This window comes from Siniperca chuatsi, linkage group LG5, assembly GCF_020085105.1.
Source record: "Siniperca chuatsi isolate FFG_IHB_CAS linkage group LG5, ASM2008510v1, whole genome shotgun sequence".
NCBI lineage: Eukaryota > Metazoa > Chordata > Actinopteri > Centrarchiformes > Sinipercidae > Siniperca > Siniperca chuatsi.
The window spans coordinates 8,049,029-8,072,700 of NC_058046.1; the positions used below are offsets into that span (position 1 = coordinate 8,049,029).

General features: G+C 39.6%; 1 protein-coding gene across 1 annotated transcript; it reads right to left on the minus strand.

Moving 5' to 3' along the window:
* Positions 1-352: 352 nt before the first annotated feature.
* vps37ba (VPS37B subunit of ESCRT-I a) lies at positions 353-23,392 on the minus strand. The gene is made up of 4 exons (XM_044198094.1): positions 23,155-23,392; positions 14,911-15,082; positions 6,402-6,484; positions 353-3,069 (listed from the first exon to the last, which is right to left on the minus strand). Exons 1-4 carry the CDS (start codon positions 23,257-23,259, stop codon positions 2,563-2,565), a joined length of 867 nt encoding a protein of 288 aa, XP_044054029.1. The 5' UTR covers positions 23,260-23,392; the 3' UTR covers positions 353-2,562.
* Between the last annotated feature and the right edge of the window lie 280 nt (positions 23,393-23,672).

The following is a 23,672-nucleotide window of genomic DNA, read 5'->3' on the forward strand; positions in this document are numbered from 1 at the left end:
ACCTGTGATTTGGTGTTAATATTGGATATAAAATAGACTAGAGAAGTATTTACATTTATTTTTTATGAAGCAATGTATTTCTCTTCACATTGTAAGAGATGGCCAGCAACCTTTCACAACATGGCACTATGAAACCAGATTTTCAAGTTGTGTGTTATGCAAAAATTTTATTCATTATCAACCCTGGAACACTAGGTGGCTGTCTTGTTTCATTTTCAAAAACATGTTGCTCAGTGCAGAACTGCAGCCTATTCTCATGAGACATAACTGCAGGCAACTGGAGACTTGTGAGACATTAAGTGAGAAGTCAGATGTGTTCAGTGTGTACTAACAAAACAAGTAGATAAAAACATACAAAAATTTGAGATTTATTGAACTTGAAAATAGCATTAAATTCCACTTAAACATTCATTATAAGTCAATACCTACCACATTACACTGAAAATCTCACCAACCACATATAAAAGAATGGATACAGAGGATCAGTTCAAACGTAAAAAGCAGCTCAACAGCTAAAAAAAAAAAAATATTAAAGAGGAATCTTCAGACTGAACACAAAGAGCAAAGGCCATGCACAAAAGAATTATCCATTGTTAGTTGTTAGAAATGCTGGTTCATCGAGACGTTGATGCTTTAGCTTCTGCTATTTCTGTAGTTTTGCCTGCTGACGAGTATGCTTTGTTCATTCTGTGGTCCACTTCTTTGCCTTGCCGTGAAGTATTATCACCAAGATATGACACAAAATATTTCAGAGCCCTGTTATTTCACCAATTTAAAAAAAAACACACAAAAAAAACCCAGCAACAACAACACATGCAAAAATCTCTAAAATTCACCCCAGGCAAACCTCAATGCAATGGAGGAAGAATGGAAGAGAAGCACAAGCACCACTAGGCAAACAGCCTGAGGGCGTCTCTTGTCTCTCTGGCACATGTTCAGTGTCACTCTTTTCTGGCCTTCTGCTTCTACTGAGAAAGCAAAGCCTGACAGACCGACAGTCAGACACTGCCTTTTTCTGCCTTCTGGTGGAACATGAAATCAGTAGCAGGAGGACACCAAATGCTTGGCCAGTTTTTTCTTTGAAGGGTTGGGGAGGGGATTCTAACTTCTACAGCTGAGCATAGAGAAACATGGAGTTGTCAGCAGGATGTGATCAACGTCACTTCAAGTGTAGGCACTCGTGGCTCTTCAACAGTGCACAGCGACAGCAGTCGGAAGGAAAAAAGTGAATTTCTAACGCACCAGAAAACATTTCCTCCCAAAGCCGGGTTGACCTTGCAAGTTCCTCTTGAAGAAATCTGGCTTGCATTTTTACAAAAAGTGTTTCAGCTCAACATCACAAACAGATATGCTGGGAACAATGGTAGATTACCTCACTAAATGTTTCACTTACATTAAAAAAATAAAATAAAATTGACTGTAGCAAAAAAGTTTGAACACCGAGTGATGTTGGAAGTCTTTGGTGCTCAGTGTGACAGAAAACTGAACAGGACCATATGTATGAGATCCAAGGAACTGTTGGCATCATCTCCAATCCCAACTGAGGGTGTTAAAGACAATGGACATCATAAAGGAGTGTTGCATTACAACAAGAACCCACAGAAAACAACACACATCAGAAGTGTACTGTATGGCTATACATAAATCCTTCATTTCAGGCAAGGCCCTACAGGCCTGGTCATTTGTTACACTAGCTCAGCCACCAGTTCTCTCCTCAACTCCCTTTTGACTTCTGCCCTGAGATGGACCAAGTACAACAGTCAGCCATCTTGAACCAGGCAGGTCTGGACTCTCGAGACACACCCACATATTGAAGAAGAGATACACCAACCAAAATCCTCCTTTACACATGTTAATCAGTCTGTCCTGGCTATTATTAACATAACTCCATTAGTACTATATCATAAAAAAAAATGTACCTTGTGAATTTTTATATATATTAAAAAAATAATAATCACAGCATAGATGCAGTTTCGCCTGAATATATTCTGGGAAATTCTATTTTCATCAAAACTGCACAGTAATTTGGGTCTCTCTTTGCTTGCATATACATAACCAGTAAATTAGTATGCTGCAGATGGAAATTACTAATCAAACCCTTTTTGGAATGACTTAAGTGTCCCACAAAAGCTTGAGGAACATGTTTGAAGGGAGGTGAGAGACTGAAAACTAATGGGCATGCAGAGCTGAGGGCACAGCCAGGAGACAGAAAGTGCTGATAAATGACAAGTACCAGCTCAGTGACCCATAGACTGACACTTGTTTCATTACAGTCTGCATTGGGCCCTTCCACTGAAGGGACTCAGGCTAGCGAGAGTCGAGGCTGATCTCGTCACGTCTTTTTTTGTTGGGAGTGTTGATGGGAGTGAGAGGTGAGCGCCAATCCACAGAGATTATTGGAGATCTGCTTCATCTGAACGTGAGCAGACCAGCCAGTGCAGGTCTGCCTTCTTGCGATGTGATTGGTTGTATTCCAAGAAGGCCGACAACGTAGAAAAATAGTTCTCAGACGAGTTCCAGTAGTGAAAAGTCCACGACACCTGTGAGTGGCAACTGCTTTCATTACTGCATGATGAAGCCAGGCTGCGGGGCCATACGAGGTGGGGGCCTCTGAGGCAAGGCTGGGGGGTACTGAGATAGGAAGTGGTTGGGGTAGCCAGAGGAGACGTTGGGGAAAGGTTGGCCTGTTCTGGGAGGAATTGGCGGGTATGGCGATGCTGAGTAGAAGACCGGAGGCTGGGGGGCAGCGGTTGGAGCTGGAGCTGGATTTAGAATTGGGGCTGGCTGGGATGGAGGAGGTGGGGGTTTCCTCCTCGGCTGGGCGACAGGGGAAGCGCTGGTGTTGGCCTCAGTGAGGAGGGAGGAGGATGAGGGTCTGGCTGCTGCCGACACATCCTGAGATCGGGAGCTAGGGACCGACGCCTGGGGCAGATGCTGGCCATTCAGCACCATCTCTTGCAGCTTCTCGATCTTCACCCTTCTCAAGTGGGCCAGCTTCCTATTGCTCTGATAGGCATCAATGAAGGAATCCAGGGTCATGTCGCCATCCAGGAACGAATCGGCCATATTCTGTTGAGAGAAGTAAAGAGATTTGGGACAGTTTTAGAGAGAGAATAGAGAAGTCCCTTCTGACTCTTATTCAACACGTTAAGTGCCAACGTGAGTCATGAAGATGGAAATAGCATCCAGGGAACAATCACAAAGAAAAAAAGCCAGACACTCAAACTGCTGTTGGATTTTAAAAGATCATCATCAGGGCTCAACAATAAGGCTTCCCCATTTGCCTGGGGCAAGTAAAATGTCGGCTTAGTAAATCTAGCAACTCACTTGCCCGATTGGGAATTAAACACATTGTTTTTTCCTGAGTTGATGATGGAAGTAGCTAAGGAGTGAGCCATCTCGCTTCCTTCTCATCTCTGTTGAGAGCTGCACATGCACAGTACCGATTGGGCACTCTTGAGCAGGGATGGGTACCGAAACCCGGTATTAAACGGGCCCCGGGGCTAAATCCTTAAAGACCATAGTATTGTCACGCTATCACGCTACAGCTTCTCACCGGCTCTGTGTGTCGGGGCTGAGCTGAGCTCCTCCACAGACACAAACGGAGCAAAGTAAGCAGACAGCAGAGCAGAGAGGCCACGGTGGAGGTTACTGGAGTTGACGACAACTACGCTCATTACTGTAAGTGGGTGCAATAAAACCATCGCGAGTAAAAAGCCAATACTTCATCAATACACCTGTTCAACAAGTATAAATGTGAACGTGTAAAAAGCGATATTTGAATCTGCCTCTCATCCACCACCGCTATGTTTTACAAAAGCACAGCACGTTAGCTTGGTTAATAGCGAATTGAACAAGCTAAAACCAAAGATGTCTGTATGTAGTCTAACTGTTTAGCTTAGTTTGCCACGTATCTTAAAATTTGGCAAGTTCTTGTAAACTGAGCTGCTGTCTGAGACAAACCAGCCCCTCCTCCCTCTGCCAGCAGTAACTTAGCTGCAGTGAATCACAGCAGCAGCAGAGGGGGGAGGACAGGAGGAGGGACTGATACTGACTAAAGTTTAGACAGAATGAAGAACACAGACATCACTAAGTATTTTGATGTCAATATGTTTTATTTTATTAACATTTCAAATTTGTTTCCAGCTGTTTCCAGACTTTGCTATTTTAAATTACTGTTGCTGCTCTAGAAACAACATTTAGTTATATTTAAAATATTAAATTCTAATCTGTTCTGAATTTATTCTTTTTTAAAATAATACATTTTTAAAAAAGCAATTATTTAGTAATTAAAAAGAACTGATAAGAGTATAAATAAAGAACCAAACCGATAAGGAGTATCGATAAGAGTAGTAGTATTGATAAAAGCGATTAAAAACTATACTCATCCCTACTCGCGAGAAAATGGCAGCAGGTAAAGACAAAGTTTATGATAATTTATCACTCACAGTTAACAAGTCCATCTTTGGGGAGGAGGAGAGGGGATAGTCATACCATTTTCTATATGCAATAATGTTTGTTGCTTCGCATCTATGGACACACTGTACCCTTGTTCTGATTCATTTACTTTATTATTTATAAAGATAAACATATCAATTAACTTTAGTCTTTGTTGTTATTTGATAGCCGCTAATAAATAAAACAATTTGTATAGGGGCAAGTAAAAACTGACTTCAGGCAAGTAGATTGATGACCCACTTGCCCGACTGGGCAAGTAAAATAAACCCATTAATGTTGAACCCTGTAATCTAATGATTATTTCTTTGATCAGCCATTTATTCAGTCAAATTTTGCAATTATGACAAATGCCCATCATAAGTGACCGAATTATTAATAATTTCGGCACTACACAAGTGTGATGTTTATCTGAAGTTAGATTTAAACTTGGAACACTTATGCTGCATTCACACCATACGTCATGTCAATAACTGTCGCAGCAACTTTACAGCCCAGTCATCATGTGGTCAGATAAAAACATCACAGATGTTAAGATATCGTCTCAGGAGCAGACATGTGAGAAAGCTTCCCAGCATGCACTAGGGCAAAGGATTCCTGGACATAAGTCTCATTTTATGTGTGTTCCTGCATTGTAACTGCCGTTATTGTTTTTCATATTGAGTTCTAAAACATTTTCACTGTTTCCACATTTCATTTGTTGCCATAGAAAAGTTATGAGAATCAAATCTGCTTACACCTCGAGTAATGCAGCGTGCACAGCTGAGTTTGGCTGAAATGTTGTTAAGGCCATGGCTACTCTACAAATATTGTATAACGTGGCAAACTTTAGCACTTATTATAAATTTTATAAACATTATAAATTACAATTAATTTAAACCATACGGTTTTATTTGACACGCTTATCTAAATATAAATAAAGAAAGATCCAGTATTGGAAGAGGTAAAAAATAATTTCACTTCATGTGATGGTCTAATAAAGAATTGCAGGACACAAAATAGACATTGGATACAGTACCACTTGAATGCAATTTATGGATTATGATTTTGTTTCTCATTTGCTTTTTGATTGTTGCACGTTCTAGCAGTTTCAGCATAACTGAAAATACACCTGCCTAAGTTAAATCATTTAAAATGAATGGTACAGAAACGCAAGTTTCATTATTAATCCAGATTGATAACAGCTGAATATCATTAGCATATCCTCTGGATCTGTTATATGTAGCCATGGATGCTCAGTGCTGCAGTACTAGATAAGCAAGACGAAACAGAGGCTTTAATGGCATAATTTCACTCTGAAAATCATTTTCAAAATTAAAAATAGAAATGCATATCTGAAAGAATAATGGTTTAGAATCTATCCATCATGTTTACATGGTTGACAGAGTTTGTGCCCACCTTGATGAACTGGTTTACCCAGGATTACACCTGCATACCACTGGGGGTTTGTTGCTAAGCATGGTCAGGAGTGTTTCTAAATGTACACGTATTCTCAAGCACAAGAAGAAATTGAGAAATCAGACTATGTATTCTATGCATAGGGCATAGGCCCCTGGTGTCTTGAGTTTTTTGATGACAATATCCTTGTTGGTGATGTCAAAACAGGAGGTTGAAGAAACTGGGGTCCATCAACAAGCAGAGGTAGTGGCCTAGTAGTATTTCTCTTATGGTATAAATGCAGCATTAGCATAAACATTCGGATAAGCAACTTCATAATTGGATTGAAAAACACTGACAGAACATATAGCTATTGCAGGGATAAAAATTGTGACTTCTAATTTAGTCAGCCAGTCTGCTGCCCACATGCTCTCCATGAGTCTTAGATTTGAACAATGAAGCCTCTGTAGGAGAGAGACAACAACTGGTACGGCAGGTATTTGAATTACTGTCTGGTGTCACTGAGGGATACATGAAGTCATGCATGGAGAGAGCAGTATAATGCTTACCTCTGTCTCCTCTTCTATTTTGGCTCCCTCCGCCTGCAGTAGGGCCAGCAAAGTGTCCAGGGAGGTGTTTCCTGACTTGTGGTCTGTTAAATATCAAGACAGAGGAACAGCACAAATGTTATTATTTTGCTCTACCTGAACTGAGTGAAGGCATGTCCAGTCTTTTTAGCAGTCAGGCCTAACATCGTGTTACAAGATTGTTAGCACATCCAGAAGAACTTTGTATTCAGTATTTAGTGCGCAGTCAAAGCAAAGCCAGCCCATACCATCCACCATACATGTAAATATAGTGAACTGAAGCCTTAGCACGCAGTATCACACATAGACACATATTGGACTGATGTAAAACTGCTCATAATCATCTTTTCATCACAATTGCAAGACCCCCATTACGCTTTCTGATGGAATTCAATTTAATAAACTTAAAACATGAAGATCTGTTACTACTGCAAACACACTAAGGTGTAAAAGATGTTGTATGCCCTGATTTTATTGTTAGAAGGACTTAATTGTAACAATGTGTATACACACTAAACCATCTTTTATTCTGTTTTGATCGCTTTTGTGACAAAGGCCCTTTTGTCTGGGAACCAGAGCTACAACAACATTTGTAATATTACAATACTAATGTTCATCACCTCCACAATCTTTTCAGCACAGTTGAGTCACAAGACTCTGGTGTACTGTTTACACAGCGCTTGAAGCTACACAGATGCATTGTGGATTAAGTGTGATTTGTGCTTAAATTAACCAAGGAGCTCATTTGCCAAAAAAAAACCCAAACCAAAATATTCCCTCAGTTCTTAAGATGAAATGAACGTGTTAGTAACAGATTTTAATGAGCCTGTTACACAAAGCTGAGGCAGGATATGTGAAATATGCCAGTAATGGTCCTGTGACTGGCACATCCAAACAGCCATAATGCCTCTCTGTTTGCTGTGAACTTGCAAAGCCCCACTGAGTCAAGTGAAACTGACTTGGTGTCTCTGTGGAGGGAGCATGTTTTGTTTGTGTTCCTAAGCAGGACTGAAAGTCAACACCAACTGGAGCTGAGATCCCATACATGCATGGTGGCACTCTGGCAATAAGATCAATGGCACATCACTAGTTACTGATCTCCACTACAGCACTGTCAACTCACCTTCATTGCCCAACACTAGACACAATATAGTGGATCTCTAATTACAGAAGCAACTCCAGTCTAACCTGATATGCTATTCTATTGTAGGCTTCCTTCTATGCATGGCAACCAAGTGGACAAAGATCTAGAGTGATTCATTTATGCACCAGACATTGAGTGCAATATAGGTCAGCCCAGGTTTTTACAATATGTAACAATATTTCTGAACTCAATATTTAGCTCTGTGAGGCTGTACTTTGGTGCAGCGGTGCTTGAGCTAAATGCTAACATCAGCATGCTAAGTAAACACAAAGGCAATGCTAAATGTTGATGTTTAGCAGTTATAATGTTTTCCATGTTCACTATACTAGTTTAGCATGTTAGCATGCTAACCTTTGCCAATTAGCACAAAACACCATTGAGGCTGATGGGAATGTCATTAGTTTTGCAGGTACTTTGTCATAAATTGTATTGGACAAATTGAAATTCTGACCTGACAATGACTTTAGATGAAAAGTCAGGGGATTACCAAGTTATTAGAATTCATCCTGAGGGGGACATGGCTGTCTGTACCAAATGTCATATAATTATTATTTCAAATAATTGTCGAAACATTTCACTCAAAACCAAAATTGTCAACCTCATGGAGGCGCTAGAGGAAAAGTCAAGCAATCACCAAAATCATTAGGTCCATCTTCTGGGAAACATTAATGTCTGTACAAAATGTTGTGCCAGTCGATTTCAGTCTGGACCAAAGTGGTGGACTGACTGACAGACAGACCAACATTTTCATCCTCAAAGCCATGGCTAAAAACCATAATGCAACACCAGTTCTCTCCACTGAAAGCTATACTGATTAGCAGCTGTCCAGGTTAAAGTCAGCAGGTTAAAGTCCTCCCTCACCTTACAGCAAAGATTTGTATGTTAATGCAAATACAATCACTAGTCAATCCTGATCAAGGAGAACGTCCATCATATCCGGGGGCATTATGACTAGCAATATTCAGTTTTAAGTCACACAACCTCTTCGGTCAAAAAGGTGTCATCAGTATGCCTTTAAGCCAGGTCCTTAACTCCCCTCCACACACAAGGGTTAAAAAAGGGTTGATGAGTGATGGTGATTAAGTGTGTGAAAGGCAAAAGAAAATAAGAAAGCACAGTGTTGACAAAAGGCCTGGCCAAGCTACACCCTCTCCTCCACACTTTATTTAAGTCTGGTATCTGCTATTGAGCACACCAATAAGGTAGAACCGCAGTTAAATTGTCACAAAACTTTCTCGTGTTGGTGTATCACTTCCAAATTTAGCAATAAAATCGACTGACACATTCATTGGGGAAAATGGGAAATGAGAGCCTAGAGGTAACTCCTTCACATTTTTATCAGCAAGGACAAAAGATCAGGCAATAAGGCCCTTATTGGGATACATAATTGTAATAATAAATTATTTAAAAAGAGCAGTGTAAATTGTGCTAAATACCAGAGGCATTTTCAGACAGCTTTTCAATAAACATTGCAATCAGCCTGGGAGATGTGGTGAGTAACACAACTCGTAAATAGACAACTACACGCCAGGAGTGGAAGGACCCATTTCCTGTTCTAAAATTTGCTATATTGGATGGTGAGTAGTACCTCTCTCTGATGAAAGGCCAGACAGTGAAAACATGACTAAAGCTCAAGCAATTTTACTCAAATGCATCAGCACATAATCAACACTCTTACAAAGTTTAAATCACTACCTGCATGGCTGGTTTTTGTAACCACTTGTTAACAAGACTGTCAAACTAGCTAAATTTGGAAAGGTAATGCATAGCTTGTTAGACTCCATAAGAACAAGATCACTGATGGCAAATACGTATACTGTAAGACTGCCTGTGCATCAAACAGAACAGAAGCATTCATGATTAACATTACATAAAGAGCAGCCTAACCACTTTTCTTGTTAAATGTGTCAGCAAGTTGACCTGTGGGGGACAAACATTAAAATAACTTATGCAATTCACTGCATAATTTCTGCACTGATTGGCTTGACAAATAAGCCAAGAAAATGGTTTGAGAAACAATTGGCCAGACCAAACTTTTCTGTCAAATTGGTCAATTTAATGGTCATCAAAAATTCTATCTCTGAATTGTTGGCACTAGATCCCAAAACCTCATGTTGGTTTGCCAGATTTTACTGGCAGAGTTTAAATTGAATAGAAAACCATTCAAAAGACAGAGGCTTCATTCTTGACACAGCCTTTTTCCAGGGTGAACTCCCATTCCTTTCTGTCTCGCTCTCTCTCCCATAACAAGGCGGACTCTTAAGCTATGTTCACACTACAAGCACCAAAGCTACAAAATGACCAAGCGTGACCAGCTACATTGTTGCCGAGTCACTGTTGAAGTGTTGCTCAAGCGCTCATTGACATAGTTAAGTTTTTCTTCCATTTTTTTAAACAGAACAGAACAGGAATTGTGGGTAGAGAGAAGGGAGCCAGAAATGGTGAAACAAAAACATATGATTGGTTGACGCTTCACCGCGGCACTGAAAAAAGTTGAGGCCAGCTCAACTTTGACTTGTAGCGACAAGTGTCGGGCGTCAGTTTGTACCTTTATTCCACCGGCTTCCATTGAAAATGACTTGTAGCCTTTTGCTTTGTCACCAGTAGTCTGAACACAACATTAGGCATATCAGCAGCACTCCTCCACACAAAGCTGTGATTCTCTGGCTGAGCGGAGAGCCTGCAGAGTGCCCAACACACAGTCTGGGCCTGGAGCTCATGAGACAGCCATTTAGTAAATGAATCCACATCGACCTCTGCTGTGAATCTGAGGGGGGAGCTTTAGATTGCCTCAGTGCCTTTCTCTCTCTCTCCTACCCTCCCAACTTCCCTGCCTGCCGGTCCCATCATCCACCACTCCCTCCCACCCACTCTGGCTGTTACACCAGCACAATGGCCCACTGTGGGCTGACGTCTTTAGAGGCACTGAGTGGATGGTGGTGGTGATGGCTGCCCTGCTGTTTTGGCCTCCAGAGCCTAATGGACAGTGAAGGGTAATGCAGAGGCCACACATTTCCAGGAGAACAGGTTGATGAGGGCAGTGCTGGTGGTGTAACTACGCAACCGTCAACACAGCAAGCTACTGTATGTTGGATCTCTCATCTGGGTCAACTGCTCTACACCAAATCCACAACTAGGACGGCTAGTGTGTGTGTGTGTGTGTGTGTGTGTGTGTGTGTGTGTGGGGGTGTTTAACTGGGTAACCTACATTTGACAAAAGCCATCGCTTGCTGACAACACACAAAACCACAGACCTGCAGAGCTGAATCACTGCATTGACTCCTGTATGACAAATGCTGTCTACCAAGACTCAACTTCAATTCTGGCCTAAAAGCAATAAAAACTACAAAATCTGAAAGCTTACAAAGACTGTGACAACCTTTGTGTGTATTGCATACATGACAGCACCTTTTAAAGTCTGCATGCCTTTGCAGGGAAGAAGTCAAACTTTTATCAGCGTAGCAGAGTGGTGAATGGTTGCAATGCTATTTTGAGAGGGCTGCTTGGCAACCACTGCTTCAACAAGGTCACAAGTATCGTCACTCCGTCTTCACACAATAGGAAGTACTGTGAAGGTGTGTCAGTAAGGTGTATTAGCCATTTAAATCTTTACACTGCAAGCTCCCGCACTGGAGATGGAACTTGCTCATCCTGAACAGAGTTCATTAACAGTGACTCCTGCAGCCACATGATAACAGGGCTCCTGGTAAAAGGGCTGGTACAGCCTCTGATGGGAAACATGAGAACTGGTGAAACAGGTCTGTTCAGCTCCAGCTCATGCAGAATAAGAACAATGTGGAACAAAACATTACATAACACCTCAGCTTCCTATGATGATGACTGACAGTATGAAAAGGTTCACTCTTAAGCTGAATGCAGAAAACTGCAATCACCTAAAGCAGGGCTATTCAATTACAAATTCAATTGGGCCAGATTTTAAAACCAGGAAATGTAGATGGGCCAGACATTTTCAGCAGCTTACTTAAAACCTTTTTTTTTTTTAGCTGTGTGGTGCCTCTGAATATTATATTCTTTAACTACCACAACGCACAAATTAAACACATTGGTGTAGCATTTGGAGATGGCGGTTAAAGTCCTTTGGACGTATAAAACCTCTCTAAAGCCACCCGGTCGCCTGCTTGAGCTCTAAACTGCTTAGATCGCGCATACAAATATAAATGTTTAAACTTTTGTCGACATGCAACACATCTTAGATCGGTTAGATTCTCCACAATTCAATTCTTCAGTTCATTTTAAAAAAAAAAAAAAAAAAAAGTGGTGACTCCCTAAGGTCAGAATTTGTGTCTATTTCTCGATTATTTATATTCCTTTAGTTTGTAAGGGTCCACTGATCAAAAGAATAAAAACGAATTTTTCATAAAAATGAATCAAAGTTGTGAATATTGTCATGTGAAGTCCATCGCTCACTGTCTGCTAATTTTGTTCGTCAAACGAAGACCGCACTATGATTGGCTTTGTCGCTACATCCGTAAACATCCTGCCCCAACGGTACTGCGCATGTGCAACTCTCAGCAGAGATGAGAAGGAAGCGATATGACTCACTCGTTAGCTACTTCCATACACTATGTACAGTATTGTTCAAAATAATAGCAGTACAATGTGACTAACCAGAATAATCAAGGTTTTTAGTATATTTTTTATTGCTACGTGGCAAACAAGTTACCAGTAGGTTCAGTAGATTCTCAGAAAACAAACAAGACCCAGCATTCATGATATGCACGCTCTTAAGGCTGTGCAATTGGGGTATTAGTTGAAAGGGGTGTGTTCAAAAAAATAGCAGTGTCTACCTTTGACTGTACGAACTCAAAACTATTTTGTACAAAAAATTTTTTTTCTGGGATTTAGCAATCCTGTGAATCACTAAACTAATATTTAGTTGTATGACCACAGTTTTTTAAAACTGCTTGACATCTGTGTGGCATGGAGTCAACCAACTTGTGGCACCTCTCAGCTGTTATTCCACTCCATGATTCTTTAACAACATTCCACAATTCATCACATTTCTTGGTTTTGCTTCAGAAACAGCATTTTTGATATCACCCCACAAGTTCTCAATTGGATTAAGGTCTGGAGATTGGGCTGGCCACTCCATAACATTAATTTTGTTGGTTTGGAACCAAGACTTTGCCCGTTTACTAGTGTGTTTTGGGTCATTGTCTTGTTGAAACAACCATTTCAAGGGCATGTCCTCTTCAGCATAGGGCAACATGACCTCTTCAAGTATTTTAACATATGCAAACTGATCCATGATCCCTGGTATGCGATAAATAGGCCCAACACCATAGTAGGAGAAACATGCCCATATCATGATGCTTGCACCTCCATGCTTCACTGTCTTCACTGTGTACTGTGGCTTGAATTCAGAGTTTGGGGGTCGTCTCACAAACTGCCTGTGGCCCTTGGACCCAAAAAGAACTATTTTGCTCTCATCAGTCCACAAAATGTTCCTCCATTTCTCTTTAGGCCAGTTGATGTGTTCTTTGGCAAATTGTAACCTCTTCTGCACATGCCTTTTTTTTTTTAACAGAGGGACTTTGGGGATTCTTGAAAATAGATTAGCTTCACACAGACGTCTTCTAACTGTCACAGTACTTACAGGTAACTCCAGACTGTCTTTGATCATCCTGGAGGTGATCATTGGCTGAGCCTTTGCCATTCTGGTTATTCTTCTATCCATTTTGATGGTTGTCTTCCGTTTTCTTCCACGTCTCTCTGGTTTTGCTCTCCATTTTAAGGCATTGGAGATCATTTTAGCTGAACAGCCTATCATTTTTGCACCTCTTTATAGGTTTTCCCTCTCCAATCAACTTTTTAATCAAAGTACGCTGTTCTTCTGAACAATGTCTTGAACGACCCATTTTCCTCAGCTTTCAAATGCATGTTCAACAAGTGTTGGCTTCATCCTTAAATAGGGGCCACCTGATTCACACCTGTTTCTTCACAAAATTGATGACCTCAGTGATTGAATGCCACACTGCTATTTTTTTGAACACACCCTTTCAACTAATTCAACTAATACCCCAATTGCACAGCCTTAAGAGCGTGCACATCATGAATGCTGGGTCTCATTTGTTTTCTGAGAATCTACTGAACCTACTGGTAACTTGTTTGCCACGTAGCAATAAAAAATATACTAAAAACCTTGATTATTCTGGTTAGTCACATTGTACTGCTATTATTTTGAACAATACTGTATGTAGTTGACTTATTTTGTCAAATAGATGACATAGATTTATGTATGCTGGGCCACTCGGAGGTTGCTTCTGGGCCGGATGTTACCCGCTAATTGAATAGGCCTGACCTAAAGCCTCATACTGGATGTTCTAATGTAGAGCTGAAATGATTAGTCGGTTCAATTTAATTACTTGAATATGAAAATATGTTACTACTGCAGACACTGCGTTGTAAAAAAACAAAAAAGAGCTGTTGCATGCCCTGATTTCTTTTCTGTGGAAAGAAGACATATGTGGACTTATTATAATAACATACACAACATGCACAAACTAAAACCAGTGCTATTTTACTCAATTTGGTATCAAACCGAGCAACAGAAAAGTAAATGGCAACTATTTTGAAAATGTATTAATTGTTTAAGTCACTTTTCAAGCAAAAATGCCATACATTTTCATGGTTCCAACTTCTCAAAATTGAAAATTTGTTTAACATTTTAGTAAACGGAACTTGATTAACCCGTTGATTACTTTCTCAATTAATTGATTAATTGTAAAAACTACTGAAAAAAATGGCATTCACAGTTTCTCATCATTCTTGGCATTTTTTCTTGAAAAATGACAAACAATTTATCAATTATCAAAGTAGTTAGTACATACATGTACTAGTAGCCCATACATTTTCTGTTGATCGACAGTATATAAAGCACTAAAAATTAGCTCAACCTTAAACATCTACAGCAGTAAAATGCAACATACACATTAATGCAACAGTAATATTAATCCAGAAACATCATTTATAATTTTAGCATTTTATTGTGCAATGAGTACTGAACACTAATACTGAATAAAACTCCTTCCGCTGTGCCCTGCTGTTCATAGACTCATGCCGTGTGCAGCATACAATTAGATCACGGCCAATTATTGCCTGATTGTTTATTATTATTAAAAAGACAATAGTTTGTTTTGCCTCCCACAGAATTCTGTGACCTGTACTATTAAACCGCATTTGTTGTTACCACAAGTAAGTAGGTGTCGCCAAATCAACCAGGACTGAAATCTTAAGGATTGCCACTTTTCAACATTCAAGACACTGAGATTAACTAATCAATAAAAAATATTTCTCTTTCTTGCGATAGCTGTACTGCTGTTGTACCTAGGGTGGACTTGCGAAGCTGAAAGGACTCAAAGTTCTCCTGAAGACAGCTGTAACGCTTGCTGAGCTGTTGTTTCTTGTGCTCCAATCTGGGTTGCAGGGCAAGGTTTTGCTCTGCCAGGGTCCGGTTGTTGACCAATGTCATCTCCTTACTCTGCTGGACTTCATGCATCTACAAAAGAAAAACACAAAAAATGTCATAAATGTCTTTATGGCATTGCCTTCGCACTTCCTTCAATGCAAAACTCAAATTTAACTGTGTGAGGGAAGTCATTCTCTACATTAAATATAGATTATTTGCTGAGAAGCACCCAAGAAAGAAAAAGTCATTGTAGTAAATGTTAACTATGAATCACCACATTTAACCTGCCAGTTTTCACACAACTCCCACAAGCCTCTTCACATATTTACTGTAGAAAGACAAATCATGTTCAAAGAAGAAAACTTTTATTTATGTTTACTGTTTATTATCTAATTTCAGCAGTGTGATAGGTCTTATTTTAAAAATAAATAAAAAAATAAAATAAAATCCAAACTAGGGAAACACACAAAAGTGAAATATGTTTGAAGGACTATATTGGCTTTAAAACACATGCAAGGCCATTAGTGAAGGTCGCAATTTGTCATTTTGTTGCACCTATCTGGTGATATATAAGAAACGGCTACTTGGTTACTAAACAATAGACCCTTTTCAGGACAAATGTCATAGCAGGAAAGCCACAGGTGTATCTAATAACATTCATCATGGCTGCATTCCATTCAGGTGTGACAGTACCAAGACCCTGCTGTGGAGAAATGCTGACTTACTGACTGTGTCCAAAATCACTCCTGTACTCAATTCACTATTCCCTATATGACGCTCAGTAGTTGACTCAACAGTGAGAAGTAAATTTGTATTTTGGACACTTAGTATCATTTTGCATCATCACTCACAGGTGTAGTGTAGTTTGGGGAATTTTCTCATAAAAACGTTTGACAAAAAATATAGCGCCCTTTATAGTAAATCAAATCAAGTTTATTTATATAGCACATTTAAAAACAACCGCAGCTGACCAAAGTGCTGTACAAATTAAAGTCAATGGCACAACACAACAATAGTAGAATGATATCAGTAGCCAAAAAGGCACACAAGCACTTGCACTGAAAGTGATATTGCTATTATCATTATTGTACCTTGATAGAATACAAAGCAATATCAAAATATGTGCACAGATGTAAAAACAGAATAAAACTTGTAATATCAATTAAAAAAAAAACTAAAGTATTATAAAATACCTAAACCACTATGAGCAACCAAAGGCCATTGAAAACATGTAGGTCTGATTTGTCTTAAAAGTGTCAATGGAGGGTGAACATTTGATCGTGAGTGGAAGGCTTTTCCAGTTAAAAACTATTGTTGTGCATAAAGGTTTGATGTCATGTCAAGTCAATGGCACAAGTGGCTAGCTATACTTCCTGTAGTGTTGGGGGGGGGCAAACAATCAGTTCTGTCTTGTTATCATTTAACTGAAGGCAGTTTTTTGTCATCCAGTATTTCACATCCTCGAGGCAGTTAAGGATGGAGTTGGAATCCCCCGGGTTCAATGGAAGGTGTATTTGCATGTCATCCACGTAACAGTGAAAGGACACATTGTACTTGTGGAAGATGGAGCCTAAAAGGGAGCATGTACAGAGCAAATAAAATGGAGCCTTGAGGTACTCCACAAGTGATAGGGGCAGTAGTGGAGGAGAGGCTGCCAATCTTAACAGAGAAAGTCCTGTTGGTTAAGTAGGAGGCAAACCACTTAAGGGCAGTGCCCTGGATGCCAACTTGGTCCTTAAGACGGTTTAATAAAATACAATGATCGACTGTGTCAAAAGCCTTGCTGAGGTCTAAAAGAATTAAAATGGTACATTTACCACAGCCTAAAGACAACAGTAGGTCATTTAAGACTTTGAAAAGGGCAGATTCTGTGCTGTGACAAGCCCTGAAGCCTTTTCTCCGTGATGTTATTGTTGTCTAAATGAGACAGAAGCTGTTTGTAGACAATTTTCTTCAGTACTTTGGACAGGAATGGGAATTTTGCTTTGAGATGGGATGGAAATTGTTTGGTTCTGATTTGTCAAGGTTAGGCTTTTTCACAAGAGGTTGGACTATTGCATGTTTAAAACAGGACGGGACGGTTCCATTTGCAAGGCTGCTAGTTATAATAAGGGAAACTGTGGGACCTACAGTGTCCAGTGCTTCCTTTAAAAAGTATGTAGGAACAATGTCCAGGGGGGAAGGTGGTGGACTTTGTGTGAGAGATTGTGTCATAGATGCGGGACAGTGACACAGGCTGAAAGTCATTGAGGATGGCAGAGCAGGCAGACACAAATGGGGATTCATTTCGTACACAGCCACTGTCATAGCTTACTGGGACACCTAAATGGACAGGAGCCATCAGCAATGTTTTATGCAATGTTATGCCGTGTTCACGTCATATTGAATTATTGCCTATTCCGAGTGTGAGTTACTGGGAATTTCTGACACCTACAATATCTTCCACTTGGTGTAACAAACTACAGACATGTTGACAGCCCGCCGGCAAAATGGCTGCAAAGCCTCCATCACTAAATAAAATCACTATCTAAATAAAATCCAATATTAACACCAACACAATTAGGGCTGCAACTAACTAATAACATTCAGTATCGATTAATCTGCCAATTATTTTTTCGATTAATCAATTAATTGTTTGGTCTATGAAATGTCAAAAAATTGTGAAAAACTGCCAATCACAACTTCGCAGGCCCTAAGGTGACATCTTCAAATGTCTTGTTTTTCAAGTCCAAAACCCAAAAGATATTCACTTTAGTATTATATAACAAAGAGAAGCAGCAAATCCTGCTATTTGAGAAACAAGAACCTGAGAATGTGTAGCATTTTTTCGCTATTTTAGCTAGAAAAATTACAAGTAACTGATTATCAAAATAGTTGCATATTATTCTTCTGTCAACCGACTAATCGTTTCAGCTGTAAATACAATTGATACAGCTAAATTAAAAAGGGTATGTACACCGTTTGCATCTGGTTTCACTTGTGAGCAAACTTAAAGATGCTAAGTCTGGCTATTTTAACGATATGACTACAAGGTTAGCAGTGGAGGTAACCATCTTGAAATAATTCGGGATTTTGCTGGAATGCAGCATTACACCTGTGCTTTTCCTGTGACAAGTCAAAATGTCTGCAGTAAAAAAGGTCTGTTACCAACTTACACCAACCACTTTTTTGCTTCAGTGCTCTGTCATTTCGTACTGGCCAGGTGGCTAGCATTGGTAGCTTCCATAAAGTTGGGGGACTCACAAGATGCAGCAGAGGCTGAGACATCCTGACTTTTAGTCCCCAGTATGGGTCAAGCTGCAGAAACCCTATTTCCCATAATGCAACTCAATAGAATCTTTCTTTTAGACTTCCCCTTCCTCCTAAATGACCACATCTTTCAAACCGCACACCTCCAATTTCTAATGCAGGCTTTCTGTAAAAAGTCAGGGTATATGCAGGAATCCTGAAGTTAAATTTATAACCTTTTAAGACCTTTTTAAAAAGACCCTTTCCATACATTTTAAGACCTCATCGCCACTTCAAGTTGAATGAATTGAGTGACTAACCCAATGCAAGGTTTATTAGAAAGAGTAATATCAGTAAATTTGATGTTATTTGACTAAAAACTATGCATTTTCCCATCATTTTAGACTGTTATCATTACAATATTTATATAAAAAATAACACTGGTTGTAGTTATATTACACTCAAAAAGTGAAACAATTATGCTCAATGATGATGTAGGTGTGATGTCCTGAAGTTATGCTTCACATTTTTGTGAGTGATCGCACTGTGAGCCATAACAAATAATAATCACAAAATAACATCGTCATTCACTCCCAAAGTCAGGCTGAATCCATAACCAGCTGTAGAGGTGGGTATCGTTAGGATTGTATCTTTATGTTATCCATACTCTTATCAGCTTGGTTATTTATCAATACTCTTATTGGTTCTTTTTCATTACTAATTCTTTTTAAATTATCATTTAAAAAAATTAATAAATTCATAAACAGGATTAGAATTGATTTATATTTTAAATATAATTAAATATTGCTTCTAGAGCAGCAACAATAAAGTTCACAACAGCAAAGTCACTATATACACTCAATATCTCACTGAAAACAAATCTGTCAGTAAAATAAATAACATTATAGTCCTGACATCAAAATACTGAGTGAAGTTTAGAAAGAACGAAGAACACAGACATCAGTCAGGAGGAGGAAGGACTGATACTGGAGGACCTCCTGTCCTCTGTCCTCCTCCTTCTGCTGCAGGTACCGCTTGTAGAGAGGAGGGGCTGGTGTGGAGGGGGGTTGCCGTCTCACCCAGCAGCTAAGTTTACAAGAATTTGCTACATTTTAAGATTTGTGGCAAACACAGTTAGGCTACATACAGGTAGCTTTCATTTTAGCTTGTTCGTAACAATTAGCTATTAGCTTAACAAGCACGCTGTAGTAAAAAAATTTTAAAAAATCTTTTTCTACTCTTTACGCGAGTAACGTTACCTTCACTTCCCTGGTTCACTGTCTTAAGACCCCGCGGACACCCTGTAAGTCTCAAGCCCAAGCTGAAACCTTGATGACATCATTAAGGTTATATTTTAAAACTTTGTAAACATCTCTCCAGAACCGGAGACTTTATAAAACTCTTTTTAAACATTGTACTTCTTGCGACAAGTAAACTGAACTTCATGTAAAAATAGATTGAGTGCCCCTTTAATGCAGGTTTGAACTGAAACCATGATGACAGGTAGGAAGAACAACGCGGAGGATTAAATAAAAAAAGGTCTCCTGCTACTTCACAAATGACTCATTTCACACATCCAGCCAACATGCTGTATGTGCAAATATAACCAGGATTGGGTGGGAACATGTAGAAAAAAATACACTGTAGCGTAGGTCGTGATTATGGAATAGTTTCTAAAAGTGACTGAGGAAGGCCTTGTTTGACGGTTGGACTGAATGGGGAAAACAACATTTCATGCAGGAAAAGCAGCTAAATATGTCTATTACCACTGCACTCCGCACCATCAAATCCTGAGGTGACCGGCCTCCCTTTAGCAAGAGCCGATTTTCTCATTCATCGTGGCCCACTGAAGAAGCAGACCTTTAAATAGCATCCATAACTGCAGGCTTGTTCTGTCAAACCAAACACATAATTGTTTGTTGGGGGGAATGCTCTCCATTGCTCCACTCTCTCCATGAAGGCTGAAATAATCACAGGAAATGTAGGTTAAGAGCTTGTCTGGATGGACCGCAGACGTGAATTTTGGAGAGCTAGTGTAATAACCCAAAATTAGATATAGGTCGCTGTAATACACCACTCACAAAAAATAAAACCTCTAAAAATTGAAAGCACATTTTGCTTCATATGCTCAAATAGGAGTCGCATTTCCTTCTTCCTTTGTTCTGTGTAACCACAACCAAAGCCACATAAAGACATCTCACAGGAACTCGTAAGTTGCTATACAAGTTGTAAACAGACTGACTTTGAAACCCAACTTTGGCTAGAGAACTCTGAACTAGAGAAGTGAACAGGTGATGTTCTCCTGAGTCCCCACTCTTGGCCAAAACGCATCACAATTTCAATTAGCAAAGGTGTGTGTGTGTGTGTGTGTGTGTGTGTGTGTGTGTGTGTGTGTGTGTGTATATATAAGCAAATAAGTAACAAGAAATTGCAGTACACAAATGTCAAACTATGTCAAACTCTGTGATTTAGAAACCACGTCACCATTACATCACCAGACAGCACTGACAAGTTGATTTTTACACTGTAAAATGTCCCATTTTGTATGTATCTTGGTCAGAAATCTTCAAAAAATAAAATAAAAAATACTATCAGCTGATGCATCATTATCCGATCTTTTAAATTCCTAAATATTAATATTAGTATTGGTCTCAAAAATCCAGTAGCTAGGGCTATAATTAGTATAATTAGAAAAGCATGTAAATGTTTGAATCTATCCATACATCTATCTATATATTTTGCTACACTCAAAAGGCAGCTGATCAAAATGTTGCTGAAAAGATCCTACAATTCTAAAAATATATCTTGCAGCCTGAGCTTGCCTCAAAAATTACTATTACACAAATACATACATACATACATACATGCATACATACATGTCGCATTTAGTGTATAGCAGAATATTAGCGATACATAGTATCTTACAGGTACAACACATTTGAAGTCAATTCATGTGAAAAAGCAGGATGCGCTGAATATAAACTAATTCATGACAGCACTATTTGCATTATTCAAAAGGCAACACGCGCTGCCTTCAGTGTGTGTTTTGCAAAATGAGAAGATTATTGCCTACAGCAAAGCATGTGTCTACATCTCAGGCAAGGGTTTGTGTCTACATCTCAGGCAAGGGTTTGTGTCTACTACAGCTGTATACTCAGTACTTCTCAGCACTCTCGGGTTTCACTTAACACCTTATGACATCCACTGCCTTTGTTCCCATCCAGTGTATTATAAAGAAAGAATTTCCAAGACAGTTCCACCTTTGGCTCAGGCATGTCTTTACTTGGCTGATTCTCTTGCATCTCTCCCATAATCCTATGACTAATTTAAGTCAACAACTGCAGTGTCATTGCAGTAAACAAGTTCCGCCCTCTCTGTAACTTAGGGGAAGAGGACAATGAAACCATGGAGACTATCAAACAGGGTGTGGATCAAAAACAGAACTGACAACACAAAAGGCCGGCTCACAGCACAACATTCATCCAAACAGATAACAATACCATACTGTATTTTTCTTGCTTTTGAGAGATGAAATGGAGCTGCACTTCAGCTGACGTATAGTAGCTTATAGTGTCTCATGTCTGAGAAGAAGGGCTTACATCACATTTTAGGCAGTGAGTCCTCACTCTTATGCAAAATGAGCTTAAATAAGACTGCCAGAGTGAAAGCCACAGCGCCATGACAACAGACAAGAAAAATTCCTTTGTCTTGAAAATGTGTTTTAGTAGTCACTGATCAGGTCCGAGTTGTAGGGTAAGACATTGGAGGAAGAAAATGTGTCCTCCTGAAGAGTTTGCACTTTACAGTAAAAGCCAGAGAATGACACTAGGGATCTGGTGGGGCTGATTCAGCAGGAGAACATTAGGGTAGATTAAAGCCCACACTGGAATTGACTATTTTGGAAGGAACAGCAGCGTGGGAAATAATCAGAAGCAAAAAAACTGTATAAAAATCTGTCTAGTCTCAGCACTTCCTTTGATATGGCAAATTTCTGTCTGCGGCAAAACCTTTCTAGGAACTATGGCTTGTAATCGCTCCATGTATGGAATAACTGAGGCTTATTAGCTGCTTATCAAGACAAGGGCAGACTTATGATAGAGGGCAAAGCAGGTACACATTAATTGGAAATTGCTGAGTCCTTGTGCTACTGGAGCAGGGCCAAGGAGTCCAGATATGAGCCAATGGCCTGTAACTAGAAGCAACTCTGAAAGTGTTAATTAATGTTACTTTGCCAACTGCCTCACATACATACTTAATGTAGCATAGTTTTAGACCTATTCTGAGTGTATAAACTAATCTGGTGAATTAGGCTTATAGCTTTATTCAACAATACAGCAACTGGTGCGAATAAGATCTACGTCTGGGTGTACGTAGAGCTGGTTAATAATTCATATTTTAGATAAGGGTGTTAAGTACTGTTTTCCTCGATATCGGTCTACCTGTGCCGGCAGAAAAGCCAGTTATAAATTGGCAGATTTGTGAGCGGAGTTTTGCATGACGACCTGTCTGAAAAGAGTGTCAAAGCTTGGCCATTGGTTAGATTTGAATGTTTTCTGAAAATGACTCAGCATTAGTGTGGCTATTAAAATGTATTCTTCTTCCTACATACTACTGTTTTTTGGGTGTTTCTTTTTTTTTTTTTAGCAACAATGTCGCAAACTGGGAATTCTCCTGTGTTCAAACTGACAATGCTTGCCCCTGCTCCGTCCCAAGGTTAACGATTTGTACCCTATTTTAGGTTTCGGAGCATTTAAGTTCGGTTGACAACAAATATTTATGATGAAATTCTAAACGTGAATCGAAGCAACCGTTTTCGTAACTGTACCGAGCGTATTTTGGGAAAGCACAACAAAGGGTAGAAAGAAAAAAATAGTGACCGAGAAAAAGGAGTCAGTGGCTAACGTTGGACTACAAAAGCGAATAGCTTAACGTACCTCATCCATCTCCTGTACCATTTTTGTGAGTTTTTCGTCGTCCTCCAGAATTTCGTTGAGTTGAGTCATCGTGTAACCGCTAAAGTTGTTGGAAAAACTGGACATTTTAGCTCTTGTTGTGTGCTTCTCCTCGCCTGTGATGCCTCTACTCGCCTTTCAGATTGTAACAGCTGACTGAGCTTCCCTTACAGGAAGTAGTCAGAGAAGATACAGGCCCAGTGCTGCCTTAACGTGCTATCAGAAATATTGCAATTACCGGTAAACCCCACAATGGGGGGTCAATTGAGAGACAATCAAGGTGTGGCGCTGGCTGAATCTTTTACTAAATTTGACTCGGTCACCTAATTCTTAACATTATAATAACATACAGAAACATAAATAATTTTACTTTGGCGCCAAATCAGGTCTATATATCGTAATAATATTATAGTAAGATATAATAAAATATCCTATCTGTAAATTAAAGTCCTCACCTCACACCTAGCTTGTGGCAGGCAGGAGTGAAACAGAAAAGAGGG

Excerpts from the sequence above, each read along its gene's own strand:
- vps37ba (XM_044198094.1), bottom strand. The coding sequence starts at position 23,259 with ATGTCCAGTTTTTCCAACAACTTTAGCGGTTACACGATGACTCAACTC. Across the intron at positions 15,083-23,154 it reads TGGTACAGGAGATGGATGAG|ATGCATGAAGTCCAGCAGAG; the intron begins GTACGTTAAGCT and ends TTTCTTTTGTAG. Across the intron at positions 6,485-14,910 it reads GCTTCGCAAGTCCACCCTAG|ACCACAAGTCAGGAAACACC; the intron begins GTACAACAGCAG and ends GATATTTAACAG.